The sequence below is a fragment of the Culex quinquefasciatus genome, chromosome 3 (assembly GCF_015732765.1).
Source record: "Culex quinquefasciatus strain JHB chromosome 3, VPISU_Cqui_1.0_pri_paternal, whole genome shotgun sequence".
Classification (NCBI taxonomy): domain Eukaryota; kingdom Metazoa; phylum Arthropoda; class Insecta; order Diptera; family Culicidae; genus Culex; species Culex quinquefasciatus.
Genome location: NC_051863.1, coordinates 193009157 through 193035264, shown reverse-complemented (window position 1 = coordinate 193035264; position 26108 = coordinate 193009157). Strand labels below are relative to the sequence as shown.

The window sequence follows — 26108 nt, the reverse complement described above, 5'->3', positions numbered from 1 at the left end:
TATCAAACTATTGATTGATGGGGATTAATATTTTTTTGAAAAAATGAGTTTTGAGAAAACTCGATAAAAGTTATCGGATTTTTTTCGGAATTAGATTTTTTTGAGTTTTCCGATTTTTTATGAATTAACCCTGCAAAACATGTTTTAGAAGAATGTATGACAAAAGGTCGAAAGACATAAGGTCGAATTGAAAGTCGAAATCACAAAAGGTCGAATTGACAAAAGGTCGAAATTGGACAAAAGGTCGAATGGACTAACGTCGAAAGCACAAAACGTCGAATTAAAAAAATTACAAAAAAATTTTGATGTAAGCCTACATGCAAAAATATTGAAAAGCAGCTATGGAAAGGAGTTTTGAAAGGTTTTTTAAGAAGTCAAACTCTTTTTTTAAGAACCGCTCATATTTTAAAGAATTGGAAACTTCACAAAAACAATATGACAGTTAAGAAAAGGTTGTTAAAAAACTATAAACATATTTTAGAAGGCGAACTTTAAAAAAACTCACAAAAATATTACGACAATCAAGAATAGGTGGTTTTTAGATTGAAAAAATATTTTTTTCTAGAAGTCGCCTGTTTTTTAAGAACTGCTCATGTTTGAAAGAATGGGAAAACTCAATATATTATTACAAAAATTACCTTTTTTGAGGGAATAAAAAACTTTTCAAAAGGTGGTTTGAAAATTATTCTGTTCATTTGATAAAAAAAATGATCATCATTAGGAGGATAGATAAACTCACTGAAAAAAACGGATTTTTTGTAAGAAAATATTATAAAAATTTATAATTATTATTATTTGTTTCATTTCTCATATTCGACCTTTTGTCGCATATCCGTTTTTGACAGGCCAAGAAAATTTTCAACAATTTTCTTTGTCAAACTTTGATGTTTGGACTGCTTGTTGCTGAGATACACACAGAAAAAAATAATGTAAATTTGGAAGCGGTAATTTTGGAAGGTTGAAAATTACCTCTTTTATGATGTAATTTTACCGCAATTTAGACTGAAAAAGTGACATTACACCAGAAAAGTGATAAAATTACACATTTCCAGAGGTAAAATTACACCTTTTTTCTGACATAAAAGATGTACCCCTTCCCAGATGTAATATTACCATGATTTTTTTTCTGTGCAGCCTCTTAAAGTTAAAATTTTGTATCACCTAATGAGCTCTAATTTTTCCTTTGAAGATATCTCGAAATCTATTGGTTCAATTTGAAATAATAAAAATTTATCTTTTGTGCACACCCCAACATTTTAAAACGTCTGAAATGGATTTTTTTTATCCCAGGTTTGATTTTTAATTTAATTTTTCCAACATTATTAAACTGAAGTTTTTCTCCATTTCTCATTAAAAAAATTATGAAGATAACGATTTTAAAATGCATTTCAAACCGAAAACAACAAATAAAAAAATAGTTTGCGCTTTGATTAAATAAAAAAAGATCATGAATAATTTTTCATGTCGAACGCGATTTTTCTCGAATAAAATGCAGTTGCAATTTGTTAATTATGGTTTTGTTTTTGTTTTATTCCAAAACAGGGGATCGAAGCAATCTGTGCCCGTGTTCGGACGCGATTTTTGAGCGCTGTCATTTTTTTTCCATTTAATCGTCTTTAAAAGTGTAAAATTTCATAAAATACGGAGATCTCTTTATAATTTTCGGTTCAAGACATTTGTAGTTGAAGTGATGGAAGTGAAAGGTAGACTTTTTCGGTGATATTTTTGAAATACGACTTTCTCGACTCGTCAGAGTTGCTCCACCGGGAGGAGATGTCAGCAGCAACAAGAAGATCAGGACCTGGGTAACTTCACGAAGTGGCCATCAGCTAGAGCGTTGCCAGTGGTTCCAGTTCGACAACATAAATTCCAGAATGGTGACGTCGTTTTTCAAGAATTGTCGAAGCAGATGTGGGTGGTGATCATCATTCATCCTCATTAAAGTGGGTCGCTTGCAGTTAATCGTGCGGTATCAGGATTGCTGCCGGAAGCTCTGCTGATTAAGACAGGGATTCAAGAAAAGTCAAGATTCATGTGACATGTGGCGAAACGATCGGAAATGAGCTGGTTTCGAAGATTCTTCGTATTTGGTGAGAGCTTTCCATTTTTATTTTCAATTGACACTTCCATCCACTCTAACATCCATACATTTCACTAAAGACCAACCACGCCAATCTCACTATATACGCGGTAGGGTGTTTCCTTGGTCGTTCGCTGTGAGTTGTGGATTGCCTGCTTCTCTAATGAAGGTTCGACTGAGGGGGCATGCTTATTAATTTCTCGTCGCTCCATACCCTCAGTGACGTGATGGGAGCAAGGGCGTCTATGCAAAGTGTCCCTACACCCGCTACAAATTTCCGGCGCTTGGGGTGGGAAGAGGGAAACCATTGTATTTTATGCGCCGGTATTTGTAGCATAAAAATTCGTGCAAAAAAACTTATGCACGTGGGTGTACAGATTACGGAGTAAAAGATGATCGAATTGTTCACCTAGCGCTCACATGTGTTCCAGGACCAAGTTGCCTGCGGGTATGGGGATCATACATACATACATACATACATATGGTTTTGTTTTATTCCAAAACAATCTGCCAAACATATTTTTGCGATTCTCCTTTGAGACTTTTACTGATTTAAGACTGACGTTTGAAATTATTTTTTTGATAAGATCAGAAATTTCACGAAAAAAATTAAGAAGATTTTTGCATTTTTTTCAAGAATTACTTTTATTTAACTCAAAAAAGCAAAAAACAAAAGAAAATTTGTATGTATGAATGTATGGATGTATGTATTATGGATTGGATGTATGGATTATTTTTTTGACAAGATCAGAAATTTCACGAAAAAAATTAGGAAGATTTTTGCATTTTTTTCAAGAATTACTTTTATTTAACTCAAAAAAGCAAAAAAAAAAAAATTTGTATGTATGAATGTATGAATGCATGGATAAAGATTTATCCAAATAAAAAAATAAACCTAAAATCACGAAAAGTTTTGCGAAATCGTATTTAACTCTGCAATTTAAATTTGAAACAAAATAATAGTCGAACTTTAAAAAAAGTATGATTTTGCTGTGTAAAAATTGTTTTGAAAACCTTATAAAAAATATATATTTTAATAATTGCAGTAACCTCAATAGATGAATTCATACAGCAATAGAGATATCCCAGACCCCAACGCCCAATTTGACACCACTAAACGACATCCCACGGGTGTTATCTAACGACACCCAGTTACCACAAAAGCGATTTGACGCCAAGTCTTCACCCAACTTCACCGCACTCTCCAGTGTGAAATTCAACGCCACAAAATGCGGTCTAATCCCAATCCCCATAATGTATCGCTACCACCGTCAAACCTCGCCAATATGATTTAACAGGTGCAATTTTGAACAGATGGAAAGGCGTCGCCGGTCGTCACCTTCCCGAGTCACTCCACCTATGCGCATGCTGACTTGTGCTTGACGGGTTGATTTCACTGCTCAAAAGTGCTAATCATGCCTGACTTGGTCTAACGCGACCGGGTCTGATGGGAAAGTGTAGGTACTATTTGATGGTGGGCGTCCCCAAATTTGGAGACCCCTTTCACCTAGCAGTGCGTAGATTACGCAACGCACATTTCGGTCAGCAGTTCAGCACTTGTCGGACGGATAATTGAACACCTGGAGGCGACGCCGCCGCAACAAAAGGGTCTCGGACTATCCCTTTCCGTACCGACGTAGACGCGACTGATTGGATTTCAACCCCGCGAGCGACGTCTGCGGTCTTGTGGTAATCCGGGTTACAGATCTACCAAAGGTGTCCAAACATTTAAGCCGTATTAGGTTAGTAATTGCAGCGGGCTTTGAAGTGGTTTTCTAGTATCTCTGCTGTGGTAACGGTGCTTATGGTGAGATTACTTTGTTGTTCTGCGAGGGGAAGTCGGTGCGCTATCGGGCTCGATGACAGATGAAAAGCGATTTTCTGTGTTCGAAATCGCCTCCGGAGGGGTCAGCTGCATTGATTATGCATTCATGGTGAGCTGCCTAACCCAGTCTGGGCTTAGAACGGACGAAGAACACCATTAGAAGCTGTTCTTGGTGGCGATTGTTAGCTGCGCTCAACTCCGCGGACTTGAACAATATCACCCTAATTGGCAGTTTTCCAAGGAGTTTGAGACGTTCTGTACCGTTGGATATGCTAAAAACGGTCAGCTTCATCATTATGCACAGCTCGCGGCGGGCAGGAGATATCGCAGAGTGCAAAAAAGTGCATCGTTTTGGACATAATGGAGGTCAAGCATCACGCGCCAATGCGCCCCGAACACAATAAATATCGTCTCACCACTTCACAACCCCCCTCCTCACAAGTTCTGTACGAGACGATGTTTATGCAACGTAACATATGTTCCCAGCTCGGGCATGTGTGATGCGCGGCAGACTCTCGGGGCCGGGCCCGGGGAGATATCGAGATCATTATCGGACGGAGACGGTAAGGTACATCGGGTAGGGCTCACCTCACTCACCGGTCACCTCGCCGATTATTTGATGCGCATAAGTTATAAATGGGTTGTCGTCCAATCGCTGCAGCGATGGCTCGAAACAATAGGGTCGTCCGGTGCGTTGTAGGCCTGCATGGTCATTAGCTGACGGACGGAGTCAGCCTACGATGTAACTGTCAAACGATGTGACGAAGGTACCGCGACTCTTTGGACAGGTTGATAAAGGCCCCATGAGTCAGATTGGTTGAACTTCAGAGGACCCGTTGATACGTTGCGAAATTTGAATTTGGTTGTCATCACTGTTGAGGAGTTGCTTGATAACCTAGATCTAAACATTATCTGAAGTCATCAAGCTATGAACTCAGAGTCCTTGGAAAACAACATCTTCAATCAAATTCCATGTAGTTATGAAGACATGCTTCACAAACAAAGTCGTCTCAAGTTCTTAAACTGGTTCTACCACTCCAATCAATGACCTCCTGCTTCATCAAGCCAATCTGCTCCAACTAATTAGACCTCAAGATTCCACCCTGATGTCCTGTCCTGTGATTGTCCTGTGTAAATAATGGACTTCGAAAGCCTCAATTCATCAACGTCCAGACACCGCCTTAATGATCGCAACTTTTCGGCCACTTATTTGTACTTTAAAACAACACCCAACTAGACGATTTAAGGGGGTGTGCAAAGTGTTATGATGTATAGTGCTGCTGGGCTAATTCTACCCGGGGTTTTTGTGACCCCAGCAAGCAATCAAACGGACCCCCTACCCGCTAATGAGTGCACCAATTTGCCGACGCCTACACGTGTGCCTTCTAGCGTTAGCCAAGAAGTGTCGAATTGGTGCAACTCGCTGGGAGGGGCGCCACCAAATGGTCCCGACTCAGGGTGGAGCGGTGCACAATGGGATTTGACAGTTGTAATGTTGGTCATTTTTGTCATTTTTGTCATTTTTGTCATTTTTGTCATTTTTGTCATTTTTGTCATTTTTTGTCATTTTTGTCATTTTTGTCATTTTTGTCATTTTTGTCATTTTTGTCATTTTTGTCATTTTTGTCATTTTTGTCATTTTTGTCATTTTTGTCATTTTTGTCATTTTTGTCATTTTTGTCATTTTCGTCATTTTTGTCATTTTTGTCATTTTTGTCATTTTTGTCATTTTTGTCATTTTTGTCATTTTTGTCATTTTTGTCATTTTTGTCAGTTTTGTCATTTTTGTCATTTTTGTCATTTTTGTCAGTTTTGTCATTTTTGTCATTTTTGTCATTTTTGTCATTTTTGTCATTTTTGTCATTTTGTCATTTTTGTCATTTTGTCATTTTTGTCATTTTTGTCATTTTTGTCATTTTGTCATTTTTTGTCATTTTTGTCATTTTGTCATTTTTGTCATTTTGTCATTTTGTCATTTTTGTCATTTTGTCATTTTGTCATTTTGTCATTTTTGTCATTTTTGTCATTTTTGTCATTTTTGTCATTTTTGTCATTTTGTCATTTTTGTCATTTTTGTCATTTTGTCATTTTTGTCATTTTTGTCATTTTGTCATTTTTGTCATTTTTGTCATTTTTGTCATTTTTGTCATTTTTGTCATTTTTGTCATTTTTGTCATTTTTGTCATTTTTGTCATTTTTGTCATTTTTGTCATTTTTGTCATTTTTGTCATTTTTGTCATTTTTGTCATTTTTGTCATTTTTGTCATTGTAGTCATTTTTGTCATTTTGGTAATTTTGGTAATTTTGGTAATTTTGGTAATTTTGGTCATTTTGGTCATTTTGGTCATTTTGGTCATTTTGGTCATTTTGTTCATTTTGGTCATTTTGGTCATTTTGGTCATTTTGGTCATTTTGGTCATTTTGGTCATTTTGGTCATTTTGGTCATTTTGGTCATTTTGGTCATTTTGGTCATTTTGGTCATTTTGATCATTTTGATCATTTTGATCATTTTGGTCATTTTGATCATTTTGATCATTTTGATCATTTTGATCATTTTGGTAATTTTGGTAATTTTGGTAATTTTGGTAATTTTGGTTATTTTGTAATTTTGGTAATTTTGGTAATTTTTGTCAGTTTGGTCCTTATGTCATTTTGGTCGTGTTGGTCATTTTGGTAATTTTGGTCATTTTGGTCATTTTGGTCATTTTGGTCATTTTGGTCATTTTGGTCATTTTGGTCATTTTGGTCATTTTGGTCATTTTGGTCATTTTGGTCATTTTGGTCAGTTTGGTCTTTATGTCATTTTGGTCTTTATGTCATTTTGGTCATTTTGGTCATTTTGGTCATTTTGGTAATTTTGGTCATTTTGGTCAATTTGGTCATTTTGGTCATTTTCGTCATTTTGTTCATTTTGGTCATTTGGTCATTTTGGTCATTTTGGTCATTTTGGTCATTTTGGTCATTTTGGTCATTTTGGTCATTTTGGTCATTTTGGTCATTTTGGTCATTTTGGTAATTTTGGTAATTTTGGTTATTTTATAATTTTGGTAATTTTTGTCAGTTTGGTCTTTATGTCATTTTGGTCATTTTGGTCATTTTGGTCATTTTGGTCATTTTGGTCATTTTGGTCATTTTGGTTATTTTGGTCATTTTAAAATACAAAAATAGAAATGCAAACAAGTAAAAAAATCATTAATGTTATTTATGATTAGATGAGCTTAATTCACGATTTACTGGAAAATGTTCAAGAAATCATGAAAAGTATTGTTTACGTTTTCATAAACAGAAATCTTTAAAGGTTCTTTTAATAACCATGAATAATATTCAAAAATTCATGAATAATTGTATGGAATTCATGAAGTCATAAAAATATCACGAAATCGTGAATCAAATTATTCACGAAGTCATGAATCGCAGTTCTTTAAAACACTTTGTTCCTTTTAGATCTGTAGATTCGGAGTCGGATTTTTTTAAGGAACCCGGATTTGAACTCGGACAAATTCTGAAAGTATTATTTTTAATCCTGCAATCGGAGTTTAAAAGTTTCACCCAAGTTCACCCACTGTTCAACAACCCCGTATGCACAACAACTGCATCGCGTCGACTAATGATTCACGTTCTAGCTGAGTGAAGCGTCGCGGTATTAGCTATTTTAATAGGCTAATGTGCCCTTATACGCGGGCCCGCGCCACATAAGCCGTTTCTAAGACCCGCTACGGCGTGGCTAATCGTACATTTGCGTACTAACCAAGCGCAAGTTGTAGTGCTGCCGAGCCCAACCCTAAAAGAAGGGCTGGCGTTTTTTTGTGAAAGTTAAAATACCGCACTCGTGTTCTGGTATAGCTCGGTTCGCCGCGGCACTGGACATGAATATTAATTTGTTTGTAAGGAGGGTTGAACGGTGCTTTGGGACCCCCGCGTGCTAAAATTGGACCAGAACCGAAATGGGGGTTCTCGAGAATAAACTTCAGCTAATGCAATGTGATTCATTCGGAAATTATTTGCAGTCGGTGATCGTTAAGGGTATTGCGAAATATGCAATGAAACCGAAATGCCTATTATAACTTGATTGAAAGCGAAAACGTGAAGCGTTACGCTGCAACTGTCAAATGTGCGTTACGTTGTACGTACCCAACGAGTTTGTTGTCCTTGCTCAGCGATTAACATTTCAACTCGCATCGATCTATCAAAAAAAAACAAAGTGCATTCTACCCTGTCATCAGACGAGAATCACTTTGCAGACTTCTCCGATGAACTCCATTACCTCGTCATCAGTCATGTTAAGTTAACAATTTGCAACTATCATCGTCATAACTGATTGTGCTCAGTTTTGCGCTGACTCATTCAGTATCAATCTCAACCGTTGATCGCGATCATGCTTCTGGGCAGCGATCACCATTTTGAACACCAGTTCTAATGCGTTACATTTCTTGCTCTCTATTCCAGGATCGGCCTGTGTGGCTTCGACAACCCGATGCGGGACCACAAGACAGATGAAGTCAAACGACACGTCGGACAGGTAAGTCAAACGACCAAGTGGCAATTAGACTAGAACCGACGACAATCGACCATTGTCGGAGCAGCTTGCGCGCGTCAGATTAAGATCAAGGCCGGCTATCACGGTCGCGCGATCGGCTGGCGCTAGCTCTCCAGAACCTTACAAATGTCAGTCTCATCCGGTTGAGCGCGAAGACGAGCTGTTTAGCGAAATTAATTCATCTGGTGGAGGCGCGCGAGCGATCGAGAGTGCATCACGATGCCGCAAGCCGCACTAAAGACCATGATCGGGGCACCGTTTTACGAGCGCGGTCCAAACTAATAAAGCAATTCGATGAGAAACTGCTGTTGTGAGTATGGCATATGGCATCCCCATCAGAACCGTGGCAACGCGATCACGATCACGACGCTCTCTAAAGAGGTGCAGAAGAAGATCCATCAACACCACGTTGCTCCGGACAGATCTGAGCGCTGGCTACCTGCGCGGCGAGATCGCGGATGATCTTTAAATATCAAGGCCTAAACGCAAATGTACCCCGCGACGCCACCGCGCTCGAAACTATTCGTTACCGACTGGAAAGAACATCATCAGTCACTCGCGCGAAACGGCCTTTTCCTTTCTACGACTCAAAATCTGCTCACAACCATTTGTTTACATTCCATGGGGGTTTTGTCAACATTGGTAGAACCAGCGTCTTCATTTGTAGTGATTAGCATGGACAAACTACATCCGCGATTGCAAATTGGCGTTTAATTATCACCCTGACGCTGATGTAACGCCGCACCGTTACTCATCAACAGCAGTGTTACGCTTTGTATTTCGTCAATTCTTTTGTTCAAAATTTCTAAAGCAATTTGTAGATTTGCACAAAAAGTCTAAAAAGTGGCCAACATGTTTGTTCTAGAAAGCGTAACACCATACCGTTACTGATCATCTGTCAAAAGTACGTTACACTCTAAAACATGAACGATTTTATTTATAATTGATTTGACATTTGCACGCACTCGGTCATTTCCGCTGTTCCAACTTCAGCGTAAACTTTCGATTTCATTCCTCCAACGACTGCCTGCACACCACTGTCAGCTGCCTAGCAAAACTGGATCTTCTGCCAGCTCGCTAATGATCGTGCAGAACTAGTCTTCCTTGAAAGAGCGTCGCCTTCCCCATGGCGATCCAGGAAATGGCTCTTCTTCGTGGCCTGCTGCGATCTGATTTACTGAGCGCCCCGGCCTTTTTTTTCTGCCACGATAATGTTTCACCTCCGGGCTACTAGATAATTAGAACACCTCGCGGCCTACTAAGACCACTTTTGGCGGCTTAACCTCAAATCTCGTTTCCCACGTGTGGCGTTCTGCACTCGGCTAAAGGGCTACTAATGGCTGCCGTTTTCGGTAATTACAGCTCTTCTCCATCAGTGAACTACAACTTCCTAGAACCGCTTAAAAACGCGTCGAAACGACTAACCTTCAATCGGAACACGTTTCGAACCTATTGATAGGTCGGCGCGAGCAATTTCTTCCTACATACGCTGTCAATCAAGTCGAGACCACTTTTTTAAGGTTTCCACCTGAGCGAAAAAAAACACCTCCGCAGCTCTGTCACGCTCAATCCCGACACCACGAATCTCTGGACTTCCGTCTGAACATAATTTTACGCGGAGATGTTGGCGATCTGCCATAGATCAATTGTTAAGACAAAAAATTAAAGTGTCGCACCCCTCGTTCAGTCTCACAAGCCCCACCTAGTCTCAATTGTTAGTCTATGGCTTGCATGTACCTCTCGTTACGTAAACATGGAAGCAGGTTCCATGCTGGAGAAACCAGGAAGATGCACTGCACTCTAATGTTGAATCCACATGCAACATGATCGAGAGCGAGAAGCCAAACTCTGCCAATGTCCGTATATTTAAAAGGTCCGGCTGAAAACGTTTTGGATTAGTGTTAGTAAGCGAAAAAGTGTCAACATTCGCGAAGCCTCTCGTGATGACGTCATACCGTTCTCGGCACTGCAGGATGGTATACAAAATCAATGAAAAATGATCTTTTTATTGCAATTTATGCTTTTTTGGTTACTTTCACGCATGAAAAGATTAATTTGAACTATGTTGTGCATGAGTGGTGAAAGATTTTATCGAGATTTTTATTTATTCCTGATATGAACACTTTTAAACGAAACTTCAGAGGAAGTACACGAGCAGTGTATACCAATCCGCATCGACAATACCAATCGGCGTAAAATTTTCAGGAGTTGTTTGGACACATATAACTAGGGGACCATCCATAAACCACGTGGATACTTTAGTTTTTTTTGTATGGAAAATTGTCCAAGAAGGGGGGGGGAGATTGAAGTTCTGTACGATCGGGGTTCCAAATGAATTTGGTCTTAAATACAAACCGAGAAGTACTTTTTATGAATTAAAACTAGTTGCCATCGATGATAACAAGATGAATGAAAACAAATTGAACTGAAGAGTAGTTTTAAGCTGTTTTAAGAATATATTTCTGTTACATATAGTGTGCATATGTTATGTACCTAACAGTATTTTGTTGTATTTTTGCTAATTTAAAAAAAATCGTTGAGATCAACTTTTGCCATTTGTTGTTCTTCGTAATTAGGCTGTATTAGCGGTTGCTGCTGTTGGGGAGTTTTAATGATATCATGAGTGTATCCCAACTCTGCCAGCGTGATTCCCTCGGCGACACGGATTTTAGATTTAGTCCCAACTAAACGAAATCAATTCCGGTGCTCCACTTGCAGACGGGCGTTCACTTTGATGAGTAGAAGTTGCCGTCTCAAAGGACCTCCACCATTCCGGCGTTTTCATATCTGACGTTGCCAGCTTTGTCATCCAACAGTTGCAACTCAATATGCCTAGGTCGTTCGATGAACCTTCCAATAAGCATGGCACCATTACCGACGGAAGCCTTCGCCTCCGAACTCGCTCGCTCGAAGTTGTCCCCGACCTCTACCATTTTTCACACTTCCCTTTCCACGGCTACTTCCACTTAACACTGCCTTGAAGATCACGGGAAATCCGTGCTTCTTGCAAAAAACCAACACTTCCACCTTGATAGTCACGGGACCGTCCGTTTCCGGTACGATTAGAACGCCTGCTTCAATGGCAGCCTTACGGGCGGCCACTTTGTCTCCCATCTGCTGGACAACCTTAGGTGATGGACCGATATGACCCTTAACCGGGGTGCATGTCGTCGACGTCGTTCTCCTTGCACACCCGGATAATTTCTGGAATGTGTTGCAGACCTCGACCGGGGCTAGGCCCTTGCCATCGATGTACGACTCGTCGGCCTTCTGTCGGTGCATGTGCTGGCGATTCTGCTCGGAGTAGATGGCCACCGACGGCATGCCCAGCTCGTTACACACTAGGAAGACATGGTAGCGATTTCGCCGCGGTTCGCAGCCAGCACGGACTGGATGGGTTTCTACTCGGCCTGGTTTGGGAAAGGAATCAGGTAAGTGCCAACTTAAAGTCGTGGCCAGGCTGGCGATAGTCACCTTTATCACGTCAAATAATTACCTGGTTCTCCGGTGGAGACTACTGCTGCATTTGCTGTTGGGGGCATTTGTTAGTATGTGCCACTTGTAGTCCATCGTGAAGCATAACAACTTACTAATGTTGACGCTGCTGCTGCTGCTGATCGCTTCAGCAGTATCCCATCCGACGGACTGCTTCCGGCCACTGGCACCGGTTTTCCTTCAAGTCCTTGGTACGGCCACTATCGGTTAGGTCCACGTTCTTAGTTCCGCAAGGAGACCGTCCTCTGTTCGTCAGTGCTGGTCGCAGTTTATGGCAATTCCGACAATATCTGGAATATCAAAACATTAATGTGGAAAAATATTGATGTAGACGTGTCATAGTTGTTGGCACTTACCTTTAACTGCTATTTTTTCAGTAATAAACCAAATTTTTAACGATTTTATGCGAGAAACTGAGATTTCTTGCAAAATCGTATGGCAAACCAAACCAAAACAAACGGTATGACGTCACACCGTTCAGTCGCTAACCATGCACGGAGAGAAAAATGCTGATTGAAGGAAAAACTAATTCAAAGTCGACAAAATATTTTTCCCTGCGTTCGTACACTAATACGAGCATGAAAACATAGCCATACCTTTTACAGATGGATTACATTGAAACTCTGCGTTGCGTGATGAGCTCTGAAATGTGAGTCGTGTCAAGCAGCGAAACTGCCATAATGGCGGCAATATTTTTTGGCAGCTGGCGATGGCAACACTGCCGCGGTGACAGATGTGCTACAACCGAGAATGATAAATGGACTAATAATTTGGGGGAAGCAAAAACATGCTTGCGAGCAAAATAGCGCCGATTAGAACTCGGTTCGTTTTCATTCAAAAAATAATGATCGCTATTTTAGCACAATAATAAACTCGTCAAACATGTGCTACAAATTGCTTCAGAACATTCCGAGTCGGAGTCAATTTCAAATCCGTAACATCCGGACCGTGTCCAATGCCTGAATCATAAATCATCCTGCAGCAGACTCCTCACAATACTGATGATCATCGCGAAAAGGATCCCCAATCGGTTCTGAAACTCTCATTCTACCCGAGTCCGAGTCCCACACCGAGAACGAGAACTTGATCGCGAGGTTCATTTGAATATATTTTCTAAATACCAATTGACGACCTTGAAGGCCGGCTCCGACGACACGGCGATGATCGCACGATCGCCGTCGCGCTCGAAATAACTCGAACTCGTTTTCGTCCGCTCTGTGGTCAGCTCTTGCTCTTGCGGTCATGTGTGTCGATATGTGTCACTTTTTCAATGGCGGTTTGAGGCAAAAAAAATCACAACTCATGAGCTATTAACTGTCAGAATTAGCCTGACGCACGCGATGATGGACGCTCGCCACTGTTTTGACGTGTGTGTGTTTGTAAACAATTCATCATTTGGAGCATGCCTTTTGGGCATTTTTTCAAGCATGAATAGCTCGGTTTTGAGCAAGTCATGTTTCAGCTATTTTCCTTGAAAAGGACGCCGGTGACCTTTAGTTAAAATGATGGTTTTGTGGTTTCTTCAATGTAACGATATTTTTTTAAATTATTCGAGTAAATGCCATGAAGTTGTTTAAATTAAAATTGTGTGTGTCATCCCCCTTGGCTGTCACTTCTATGATTTCTCTTAATTCCTGCAAGAACGAAAGTCAAGAACATTTGCTTCTGGTGGCAATATCAAGCTCTCAATTAACCATTTAATGACAATTAGTAATCTCTGCCATAAGCTCAATTAACCATGCCAACGACAACAACAACTTCCACCGAAGATGCCATAAAACTTTCGGCCTGCTCCGATTAGGTAACGTACACCGTCCGTTGCTAACCAACCAGCCTAATTAATAGCTAGTGTGTCCGTCCATCGAAGTAGCCCTCTGCTCGCCGAGGGCCAAACCAAGGGGTAGGCCACTCTTTATGGATGATTTGATTTGTACGCATATATGGCCTAGGTTAAAGCAAAAAAAAGAGATCCACCTTCAATCCATGCCAAAACTCGCCATTGAACAGGTTTAATTACTCCGACCTAACGGTTTCGTTGCAACAGGTTGCATAACCTCAACCTGTACTAGACCAGCTCAATCCCCACACACAAACCAAACACGGCTTAAACACGATTTCACGATTTTCGTTTCTTTTCAGGGCGTCAAAATCAAGATGGACGACGCCGGCAACATTCTCATCAGACGCTACTCCAAGAGCAACGTGTACGTCAAAAGCACCGCCAGCCAGCCGAACGAGGAGACCGCCATCGGGGCGGAAGTCCTGAAGCTGCCGGGGCAGGCCATCGAGAGCGAGAAGATTGTTAAGGTAGGTAGAGTTGGGTGCGGTGCAAAAGCTGCGTGTTAACCCAAGAGTGGTTAAGCGTGTAGAACTTTCATAAAATTGAACGCTTTAATTTTCTTTTGATGACTCAAGTATTTCAAATAATTAAAATTTGATATTTTTTTACTTATATCTTTAAAAATACATAATTTAAAGATATTTATCACGAACAAGCCAACAAGACGGATATTTAAAGATTCTTTTTAAACAATTTGAAATTAACGTGCAACCTAAAAATCATTAAAAAAATCACCAAATTATTTAACCTCGCTTTTTTAAGGATCAAAAAATATTTTTGTCCCTGATTTTCAGCCCGATTTTGAAAAAGAGAACAAAATTTGCAACAGCCTTATTATTACGAAAAATAATTTTTCTGGAGTTTTTTAAATGATCCGATAAAAAAAATCATTTTTTTTTTATTTTTTATAAGTTTTTGAAAGCTGATTCAAGGCGATTTCAAAACACCCATAAAGCAAAAAAAAAATTGGGCCCGTTTAAAAAAAATCTAGTACCTATGTTTGATATATTATCCCGTTTTCTAGATAAATCCACCTAAAATTATTGTTTTGTGTCTGCATCTCATTAACCAGAGGTTCAATCTATATAAAGTTTTAAAATTAATTCCTAAACATGACATTTTCTAAACTTTAAAAAAAAAATATTAACACATTTAAAATGCATTTTTTACATCCCAACGAGAAAGTATAGGAAATATAAATCTTGAAACTCTGAACATGAACGAAAAATCAAAGTCGCTCGAGTCGGGGTTCGATCCCCCGTCCTTTGGATTGGTAAGCAAAAATGCTAATCACTAGGCCATCGCGACTTGGTAGGCTATGACTGGAATTAGGAATACTGTTACTGTTACTATATACGCGCTGGGTCCTTGTCCATTTGACAAGGGTTCGGAAGTTCTAAATAACGTTTGAATCCGATTGGTCCAAACGTTCTTCAGGGCGGGGCTTGTCGATAAAGCTGAAGTACCTCGCGCTCGGCTAGCCAGCGTAGAAATGGGTCACCGAAGCTCGGCAGAGCTAACACTTTCCAAATGCCTATGCGAGTTATTTGCATGTATAGAATGTAGATCTAAAAATACATGGAAACAACTCAATTTGTAAGAAGTGACCGCGTGGTCCCGTTTGGTTGGTTGCACACACACACACACACATTTAAAATGCATTTTTTACAAATTAGATGAATTAATCTCGATAACGTATGTAAAGTTCTATTCGATTATAAATACAATTTGGAAATATAAAATAAAATAAAACTTTGCTTTGGTCGTGTTTTCTAAGTTGATAAAACGTGAATTTATATCAAACTCGGCAACACTGCCATGTAATTTATGCCCTTGCTGGGTCGTAGCACAACTTTTTTTATCCTTTTTTTAGTCAAAAGAAATACGAAAAATAATCCATGGCCTAAATTCAGAAGAATTACACATTACAGAAAATTACTATATAAATATCTAGATTTTTTGTTGAAAAGTTCCAATAAGCTTTTGTTTTTCATATGTTTTTAGGACCTTTTGAAAAAAAAACTCTAGAAATGAACCATATTTGAAGGTTATTTTTATTGAAATATTATTTTGATGAATTTTTGCATTTTAAAAATGTTTCGCGAAGAAAAATAAATTTTTGTGAAATTTAATTGTTAAGAAAATTCCTATAATTATTTTTTGAACTTTGTTGATACATTTTTTTGTTGCTGTGTTACTACTTCCTAAATATTGAGAAAAAAAATAGTTTTAATAAGCGCCACTTACACAATGAAAAACAATCATGGTAACATTACATTGAAGAATGTTGTGTCAGAAATAATCTATGATTATAACTAAACATAAGTAAATTTACTTCTTTTCATGTGTAATTTCACTGTTTCCACATAAACTGGTAATAATAATTAAGGTCATCGAAAAAGAGGTATTATTCAATTAAAAAATATCTACCTTCCAAAAATTAATATTTTTACTGTGTAAATTAGTCTTTTTGTGAAAATTACAAAAAATAAAAATTCAGAAATTTTTCAACGAGCAGCAGTCAAAAACGAAGAATTCTAGATTTTTTTTGGCAATTTGTCTATAATTTTGTTGGCAATGGAATGTTGATAATTGCAGAACTGTTTAAGCAGACTATGACAAAAAAAACTAACAAACTCGCACTTTTTCGTGTTTGACAGTTAGCCAAACTCGTTCACAACTCAAAATGTATGCGAGTTTGTTTGTTTTTTTTGGCATAGTCAAATACCTGCTTTATGATCTAGTGTTCAGTTATTAGTAGGTTTTTATGTATTAAAGTTTTTAAAAATCCTGGAATATTTGAAATTTTCCTAATTTTGAAGTTAGCGTGTATATTCGACTTATCGGTCAAATAGTACACTCTAATTGTATTTTAACAAGATGTTTTGTTAATTTTGAACTAAATTTTCTGTTAAATGACCCTGTTTAGATTTCAGAAATCCCAAAAAGAACTCAAAAACTAACCCGTATTTCCTCTTCCCCCTCAGTTATTCGACATGAAGAAGTTCCAGTCCAACGTGAACCGCGAGCTGCGCCGGGCCTACCCGGACCGCCGCCGGCTCGAGACGCAGTGCCTGTCGGCGATCGCGTTCGTCAAGTCGGAGAACGACGTGCTGGACTGCCCGATCTGGGTGCTCATCATCAACGTGGTCGCGATGGACATGCTCAAGAGCAAACTGCCACCAGGTGAGTATTTTGAAGATTTATTGTTTTTTTTTGGGATGAGACTTGGGAAATGAATGCAAATTGTAGCAATTCTGGTTAGTTGACAATATCTTATAAGCAAATCGTTCAAGGAATCTTCTGAGTATCTAAGGCCTACATCTAAATGTGAACTTGAACAAAGGTTCAACTCCGTTACACCCAAACGACCCAGGTTCCCATAACTGTTCCGTGCTCTATTCTCTAATCCTCGCTGCGCCGGAAAAAAAACAACAGTTACAAACTTGGCTGCCATTTAGTGCGCCGAAAGCCTGTCATCGTGATATCATTTTTCCTAATGGGATTTTCATGACGATCGCAAGAACCGGAATCACCGCCCAAATCATCTTCCCCATGTGCGCTGGGTTGACCTTCCGTGCTTTTGTTCCGCGAAATCTCCCACACAGCATCCTTCGACGGCCACGACGAGGTTCTAAATTATGGTTCCATTATCGGCGACTGACGTTCTCGAGCAAACAATAACGCGCTCAAACTGATCGAAGTTCTGGGGCCTCCACTCTGTGTGCCTGCCATCTTTATCTACTCGGTAGCGATCTCTCCAATGTTCGGTAACGTACCCCTACCGTGGTGGGTTATGGCTTCAACACGTGACCACTCCGCGAGAGAGAGAGAGGGAGACCCCCGCCGTAACTATTATGAAATTTGTAGCGACCCATCCGAAGGCAGTATCAGCTTGTTCTGATCTCGACATGTTGTCACCGCCCCGTGACTCCAGCCGGACTCTCTGTCGTGGAACCTGTGGTCGCGGTAATTAATTGTTTCGACTCTGGGACACTTGGACCAGAACAACGTTACGTGATGACCGCGGGGTACCGTTAGAATCACGTCACGTGGAATGTTCTACAGCAGGCGGTGTCCGATTACGCGCGTTGGGGCACGTGTCCTCGCGTGGTCCAGATCTCACCCTTTCCCAACAAGTTTGACATTTCGCGCGCTATCATCCGGGTTGTGGTTGTGAACAATACAGTGCGGACCTTTAACGGGGGTCCTCTTATTTATGCTTGCCCATTATTACAATAAAGTTTTATGATTGAACAATAAAAGGCGATTTGTTTGCCACGAACTTGGAGTAGCTGCGCGCAGTTCGACTGACGAATGAGATGGTGATGACGACGCGAGCGAGAGACTTCAAAAGGGAGTGTTGAACTATGAGTAACAAGACAATCCAATATGGGACTACAATTTTGCTTACCGATGGTGCGCGGAATGTTCTTCCTGGACACGGTGGTTGCTTAATGGGAGCTGCTGAGTGGAGTGATATATTAGGGTAATTCTCCGCCAACTCACACAGCAGTTGCCCCGACCCCTCTTCGATTTGCGTGAAACTTTGTCCTAAGGGGTAACTTTTGTCCCTGATCACGAATCCGAGGTCCGTTTTTTGATATCTCGTGACGGAGGGCGGTACGACCCCTTCCATTTTTGAACATGTGAAAAAGAGGTGTTTTTCAATAATTTGCAGCCTGAAACGGTGATGAGATAGAAATTTGGTGTCAAAGAGACTTTTATGTAAAATTAGACGCCCGATTTGATGGCGTACTCAGAATTCCGAAAAACGTATTTTCATCGAAAAAACACTAAAAGTTTTAAAATTCTCCCATTTTCCGTTACTCGACTGTAAAAATTTTGGAACATGTCATTTTATGGGAAATTTAATGTACTTTTCGAATCTACATTGTCCCAGAAGGGTCATTTTTCATCTAGAACAAAATTTTTCATTTTAAAATTTCGTGTTTTTTCTAACTTTGCAGGGTTATTTTTTAGAGTGTAACAATGTTCTACAAAGTTGTAGAGCAGACAATTACAAAAATTTTGATATATAGACATAAGGGGTTTGCTAATAAACATCACGAGTTATCGCGATTCTACGAAAAAAAGTTTTGAAAAAGTTGGTCGTCATCGATCATGGCCGTTCATGGTCACCCGCGACAGACACGGACGACGAAACAAAGAGAAACGCAAAAAGTAACTTTTTCAAAACTTTTTTTCGTAAAATCGCGATAACTCGTGATGTTTATTAGCAAACCCCTATGTCTATATATCAAAATTTTTGTAATTGTCTGCTCTACAACTTTGTAGAACATTGTTACACTCTAAAAAATAACCCTGCAAAGTTAGAAAAACACGAAATTTTAAAATGAAAAATTTTGTTCTAAATGAAAAATGACCCTTCTGGGACAATGTAGATTCGAAAAGTACATTAAATTTCCCATAAAATGACATGTTCCAAAATTTTTACAGTCGAGTAACGGAAAATGGGAGAATTTTAAAACTTTTTAGTGTTTTTTCGATGAAAATACGTTTTTCGGAATTCTGAGTACGCCATCAAATCGGGCGTCTAATTTACATAAAAGTCCCTTTGACACCAAATTTCTATCTCATCACCGTTTCAGGCTGCAAATTATTGAAAAACACCTCATTTTTCGCATGTTCAAAAATGGAAGGGGTCGTACCGCCCCTCCGTCACGAGATATCAAAAAACGGACCTCGGTTTCGTGATCAGGGACAAAAGTTACCCCTTAGGACAAAGTTTCACGCAAATCGAAGAGGGGTCGGGGCAACTTTTCCCGATTTCGTGTGAGTTGGTAGAGAATTACCCATTAATAAAACAATCAATTTATTGCATTTGAGAGACATTGTTGTGGATGATTTATTTAAATTTTTATTTTATTGAATAAGTTTTTTCCATATTTTTTTAACACAATTGAAGAAAAATAAATATTATGATTATTTGGAAGATTAAAAAATATGTTTAATAATTCTTACAAATTTCGGATTTGTGATTTTTGTAAGTTGCTTGTTTCAATGTTTCATTCAAAAAAATGTCACATTTAAATCTTTGTTTAACTTGGTCTTTTAGCTTAGAAGGAAACCCGTTTAAATTTGACGTTTTGTCCAAATTAGCTTTAAACAAAATAGAGGAAGTTATTTTTGATTGATGTTTTAATAAGAATTAAACATTATTGAAAAATAATTCTATTTATTCCTATTCAAGTATTATCCCAAAAATCCAAAAAATCTTACTTGTTTTCCGATTTGAACTAATTTTTATTGAGAAAATCATGACGCATTGAGAAATTTAAAATAAATTAAATTTATCAAAGTTTTCGTAATATCAGTGCAAAAAAAACTTTTAACAAACTATAAAATAATTTCATGGGAACATTGAACTTTTCTCTACAAAGGTCAGTATAATTCAATACAATTTCTTTGATATTTAACCCTCTAACGCCCAGAGCTTTCAATCGTTTAAAAAATAGTAACTATATTAAATTTGGTTTGGAACCATTCACAAACCACACTTTTTTGGAAATTACAACCACAAATAAAATAATTTTTGTATGGAGCGTGAACAATCGCCAATTGACAGTTTTGACAATTTTGACAATTTTGACAACTATGACAACTATGACAATTTTGAGAATTTTGACAATTTTGAGAATTTTGACAATTTTGACAATTTTGACAATTTTGACAATTTTGACAATTTTGTCAATTTTGTCAATTTTGTCAATTTTGTCAATTTTGACAATTTTGACAATTTTGACAATTTTGACAATTTTGACAATTTTGACAATTTTGACAATTTTGACAATTTTGACAATTTTGACAATTTTGACAATTTTGACAATTTTGACAATTTTGACAATTTTGACAATTTTGACAATTTTGACAATTTTGACAATTTTGACAATTTTGACAATTTTGACAATTTTGACAATTTTGACAATTTTGACAATTTTGACAATTTTGACAATTTTGACAATTTTGACAATTTTGACAATTTTAACAATTTTGACAATTTTGACAATTTTGACAATTTTGACAATTTTGACAATTTTGACAATTTTGACAATTTTGACAATTTTGACAATTTTGACAATTTTGACAATTTTGACAATTTTGACAATTTTGACAATTTTGACAATTTTGACAATTTTGACAATTTTGACAATTTTGACAATTTTGACAATTTTGACAATTTTGACAATTTTGACAATTTTGACAATTTTGACAATTATGACAATTTTGACAATTTTGACAATTTTGACAATTTTGACAATTTTGACAATTTTGACAATTTTGACAATTTTGACAATTTTGACAATTTTGACAATTTTGACAATTTTGACAATTTTGACAATTTTGACAATTTTGACAATTTTGACAATTTTGACAATTTTGACAATTTTGACAATTTTGACAATTTTGACAATTTTGACAATTTTGACAATTTTGACAATTTTGACAATTTTGACAATTTTGACAATTTTGACAATTTTGACAATTTTGACAATTTTGACAATTTTGACAATTTTGACAATTTTGACAATTTTGACAATTTTGACAATTTTGACAATTTTGACAATTTTGACAATTTTGACAATTTTGACAATTTTGACAATTTTGACAATTTTGGCAATTTTGACACTTTTGACAATTTTGACAATTTTGACAATTTTGACAATTTTGACAATTTTGACAATTTTGACAATTTTGACAATTTTGACAATTTTGACAATTTTGACAATTTTGACAATTTTGACAATTTTGACAATTTTGACAATTTTGACAATTTTTCTCAATTTTGACAATTTTGACAATTTTGACAATTTTGACAATTTTGACAATTTTGACAATTTTGACAATTTTGACAATTTTGACAATTTTGACAATTTTGACAATTTTTTTCTTACTATTTATGGAAAAAATGCTGAAAACCTTTTCGAATTTCGATCCCGAGTTGGAAACTTTGAGCACCCCTGCTTGAACATGCGGATAAATTCAGATAACGTGGTTAAAATGTGAAAATCATGTTCCACATAATTACTGCAGCATGCTTTAAAAGACGAGAAAAACATACCTTCACGGATGGGAATGTGACCAACAAACACTAAAAACAAACAAACAATTTAAAAATTCTACTTCAACCACAAAAAAGCAAGCCAAATTCAATCAAAATTTTAAATTACCTTGCCCAGCCCCATCTTCAGCGAGTCCCATCTCATCAACTGCACTTGCCGCAGCAGCAAATTGAGTATCAACAATTCGGTTTGACAAATTACACGACGCAGCAAGTTCGACAATACAAGCTTTTTTTTGTGTGTGTGTGCCATTTGTTATGCCTGCCGAGCCCTTCGAAGCAGTTAACATTTCAACACAAGATTGGAATCTCGGCTTCTGGAACACCGAGTCCCGGGAAAGTGACGGACAATTAGTTTCTCTCTCCGCAGAACGCAGCATCCCCATTTCGGTGCGTTAATTAGTATTCCACGCAAGAACCTAAATTTCGTTTTTGTTCTTTCTGTCGCAGACCCATAAAGCTGCCATCGTGGCCGTTGAACCTGCCGACTAGCCACTTGTCGTCATCGGATAATTTATGTACTCAACGTCTTCGCAGTCACTCAAATATACTTTTTTTTTATTCCTCCAGAACGGTGCCAAGCATACAAAGAGAGATTCTTCAAAGCCAAGAACAAGATAAAAGTCGCACTTTTTTCAACTTTTTTTTAGTTTGTGCGATGATGACCGATTTTGGGTCACGTTCTGGGGAATTTCTGTTTGTTCTGCGCACCTCCTCCTCGTCGGCGTCGTCGTTGGCTGAGATTGTTTGACCGGTTCCGGTCAGAACTCCCCGTCCAAGACTATTAAAATTTGATGAAGTGCAAACCCCTCCTCAACCATCAAGGATTGAGGCTGGAACCTCATTGTTTGCATATTTTAATTATACTCTGGCTGTGGAGGGATTGTTTGCTCTTTCTGAACGAACAGTTAGGTTGAGACGTCGTTGAGACATTCTTACTCCAGATGACGCACTTATTTGCCTGAGAGATCACAACAACCTGAGAGGTGAGGTAATTATTCTACGAATGGATGCCTTTTTTTTCTTTGGATGGGTTGACAAAGTTGTGCATACCGTTATAATAACAGAGGAAATCTAGCTCTGTGCCAATAGAAGCGTATTTGATCTAATTTGCTGCACCTTACTAACTTAGATGGAGTAGCTATGAAGTATCATCAGATCGCGATTTAAATTAATGTTTATTTCAAGGTAAAAACGTTACTTAATCTACCTTTAGGTGGTTGTTGCCTTCCTCATATCCATAGAGTCAATACATTCAGTAAAAAAAAAAGCATCATTCCCTCTTAACATGACTAACAAATCAACTTTATCACTCATTTCTTTTGATAGGGTTCGCAAACCTTCAAAATTTCTGGCTCATCAGCAAGGTCTGATAAAAAACCTTTCCCACGATAGTGCAAATGGAAGATTCAGACAATATTTCTATCACAATATCTGAAATCCGGCCTCCAAAAAGTGTATAAATAACACTTAAGTGCTGATAACTTTTGATAGGGTTGTCAGATCCTCGATGTTTTAGGCTCATTTGAAAGGTCTTTTGATTATCTAACTAACAACAGGTCGCATGATAAACCAGGAAATCATTTTCATTGAAATATCTGAGATCCGGCCTCCAAAAAGTGTATAAATAACACTTAAGGGCTTATAACTTTTGATAAGGTTGTCAGATCTTTAATGTTTTTGGTTCATTGGAAAGGTCTTTTCAATACCTTTCTGAAAATTTATAACAGGATAGGTTTTCTTGCAAAAACCACCCTTTTAACAATCTTCCGGATATACAGTCATGCCTCGGTTTTGCACGCCTCGGTTTTGCACTGCCCCGGTTTTGCACCGTTCAGCTGCCTCGGTTAAGCACTGCCCAATGCTTAACTGAAGCACAGAGCTTATGGGATTTTGGCTATATGGGAGACATTGGCTATAATTCTATGAATATTCATGCAAACATCAAAAATTATAGTGTTTTGGAATCGGGATGATATCAGCTATCCATTAAAATTATAATTTCATGAAATTTTTTACAAAAATACGTATTTTTCCTGTATTTTGAAAATGCATATTTTTTCTCTAAAGAAACCAAAAATATATTGATATTGCAATATGGGTATCAAATGATTTGGTTTTTTTTCATACATTTTGGATGTAACAATAACATTTTTAGAAAATACTCAAAACTTTCACAAAACTACGATCAAACGATCGAGATTTTTTCATACATTTCGAATGTAATAGCAACATTTTTAGAAAATACTGAAAATTATCACAAAACTACGGATTTTCGAAAAAAATACTCAAAATTTTAATTTTTACAATATGGGTATCAAACGATTGGGATTTTTTCATACATTTCGAATGTATTAACAACATTTTTAGAAAATACTCAAAATTTTCACAAAACTACGAATTTTTGAAAAAAGGTACTCAAAATTTCCGTTTTTACAATGTGGGTATCAAACGATCTTGATTTTTTCATACAATTCGAATTTAATAACAGCATTTTTAAATACTCATAATTTTCACAAAACTACGTATTTTCAAAAAAATACTAAAAATTTCAATATTTACAATATGGGTATCAAACGATCGGGATTTTTTACATTTCGAATGTAATAACAACATTTTAGAAAATACTCAAAATTTTCACAAAACTACGTATTTTCAAAAAAATACTCGAAATTTCAATATTTGCAATATGGGTATCAAACAATCGGGATTTTTAATACATTTCGAAAGTAAAAATTAAAATACTCAAAGTTTTCACAAAACTACATATTTTTGAAAAAAATACTCAAAATTTTCGGTTTTCACAAGAGGTATCAAATGTTCGGGATTTTTTTATACATTTCAAAAGTTTTAACACAAATTTGTGAAAATATCCAAATTTTCACAAAACTACGTTTTTTAAAAAAATACCCCAAATTTCAGTTTTTTAACAATATGAGTATAACATGGTTGAGATTTATTCATTAATTGTTTCTTTGTATCGTCAACGGAAATTTTATACGTAAAAAAAAATACGTAGTTTTGTGAAATTTTTTAGTATTTTCTAAAAATGTTGTTATTACATTCGAAATGTATGAAAAAATCCCGATTGTTTGATACCCACATTGTAAAACCGGAAATTTTGAGTACTTTTTTTTCAAAAATTCGTAGTATTGTGAAAATTTTGAGTATTTTCTAAAAATGTTATTACATTCGAAACGTATGAAAAAATCCCGATCGTTTGATACCCATTATTGCAAACATCGAAATTTTGAGTATTTTTTTCGAAAATACGTAGTTTTGTGAAAATTTTGAGTATTTTCTAAAAATGTTGTTATTACATTCGACATGTATGAAAAAATCCCGATCGTTTGATACCCATATTGTAAAAATTGAAGTTTAAGTATTTTTTTTTAAATACGTAGTTTTGTGAAAATTTTGAGTATTTTCTAAAAATGTTGTTATTACATTTGAAATGTATGAAAAAATTCCGATCGTTTGATACCCATATTGTAAAAATGGAAATTTTGAGTATTTTTTCGAAAATCCGTAGTTTTGTGAAAATTTTCAGTATTTTCTAAAAATGTTGTTATTACATTCGAAATGTATGAAAAAATTCCGATCGTTTGATACCCATATTGTAAAAATTGAAATTTTGAGTATTTTTTTCGAAAATACGTAGTTTTGTGAAAATTTTGAGTATTTTCAAAAAATGTTATTGTTACATCCAAAATGTATGAAAAAACCCTGATCATTTGATACCCATATTGGAATTACAATATATTGTTGGTTTCTTTAGAGCAATTCTCTACGAAATCGGTCTTTTTTCTTCAATTTTAATTTTTGTATTTTTTAATCCGGCTGAAACTTTTTTGGTGCCTTCGGTATGCCCAAAGAAGCCATTTTGCATCATTAGTTTGTCCATATAATTTTCCATACAAATTCGGCAGCTGTCCATACAAAAATGATGTATGAAAATTCAAAATCTGTATCTTTTGAAGGAATTTTTGATCGATTTGGTGTCTTCGGCAAAGTTGTAGGTATGGATACGGACTACACTGGAAAAATAATACACGGTAAAAAAATTTGATGATTTTTTATTTAACTTTATCACTAAAACTTGATTTACAAAAAACACTATTTTTAATTTTTTATTTTTTGATATGTTTTAGAAGACATAAAATGCCAACTTTTCAGAAATTTCCAGGTTGTGCAAAAATCACTGACCGAGTTATGAATTTTTAATCAATACTGATTTTTCAAAAATC

At 37.0% G+C, this 26108-nt stretch overlaps 2 protein-coding genes across 4 annotated transcripts in view; one reads left to right on the top strand and one right to left on the bottom strand.

Moving 5' to 3' along the window:
* The window catches only part of LOC6030994, a 222975-nt gene that overhangs the window by 183880 nt on the left and 12987 nt on the right, over positions 1–26108 (top strand). The window contains exons 5-7 of the mRNA XM_038261863.1: positions 8353–8425; positions 14078–14245; positions 16766–16964. Coding sequence (XP_038117791.1) covers positions 8353–8425; positions 14078–14245; positions 16766–16964 — 440 coding nt within the window. The remainder of the gene's footprint in view (positions 1–8352; positions 8426–14077; positions 14246–16765; positions 16965–26108) is intronic.
* LOC6045649 (pyruvate carboxylase 1) lies at positions 11001–12418 on the bottom strand. Of its 3 annotated transcripts, none has more exons than XR_005278352.1 (4): positions 12295–12418; positions 12034–12228; positions 11918–11972; positions 11001–11853 (listed from the first exon to the last, which is right to left on the bottom strand). XR_005278352.1 is itself a non-coding variant. In XM_038261864.1 (3 exons), exon 3 carries the CDS (start codon positions 11765–11767, stop codon positions 11315–11317), a length of 453 nt encoding a protein of 150 aa, XP_038117792.1. In that variant the 5' UTR covers positions 11768–11853; positions 11918–11972; positions 12034–12418; the 3' UTR covers positions 11001–11314. The 3 variants fall into 3 exon arrangements, 1 of the variants encoding a protein (XP_038117792.1); XR_005278353.1 differs by having other exon boundaries at positions 11940–11972; XM_038261864.1 differs by having other exon boundaries at positions 12034–12418.

What these genes read in the sequence shown, in the direction of transcription:
- LOC6045649 (XM_038261864.1), bottom strand. Translation starts at nt 11,767, where the DNA reads ATGCCGTCGGTGGCCATCTACTCCGAGCAGAATCGCCAGCACATGCAC.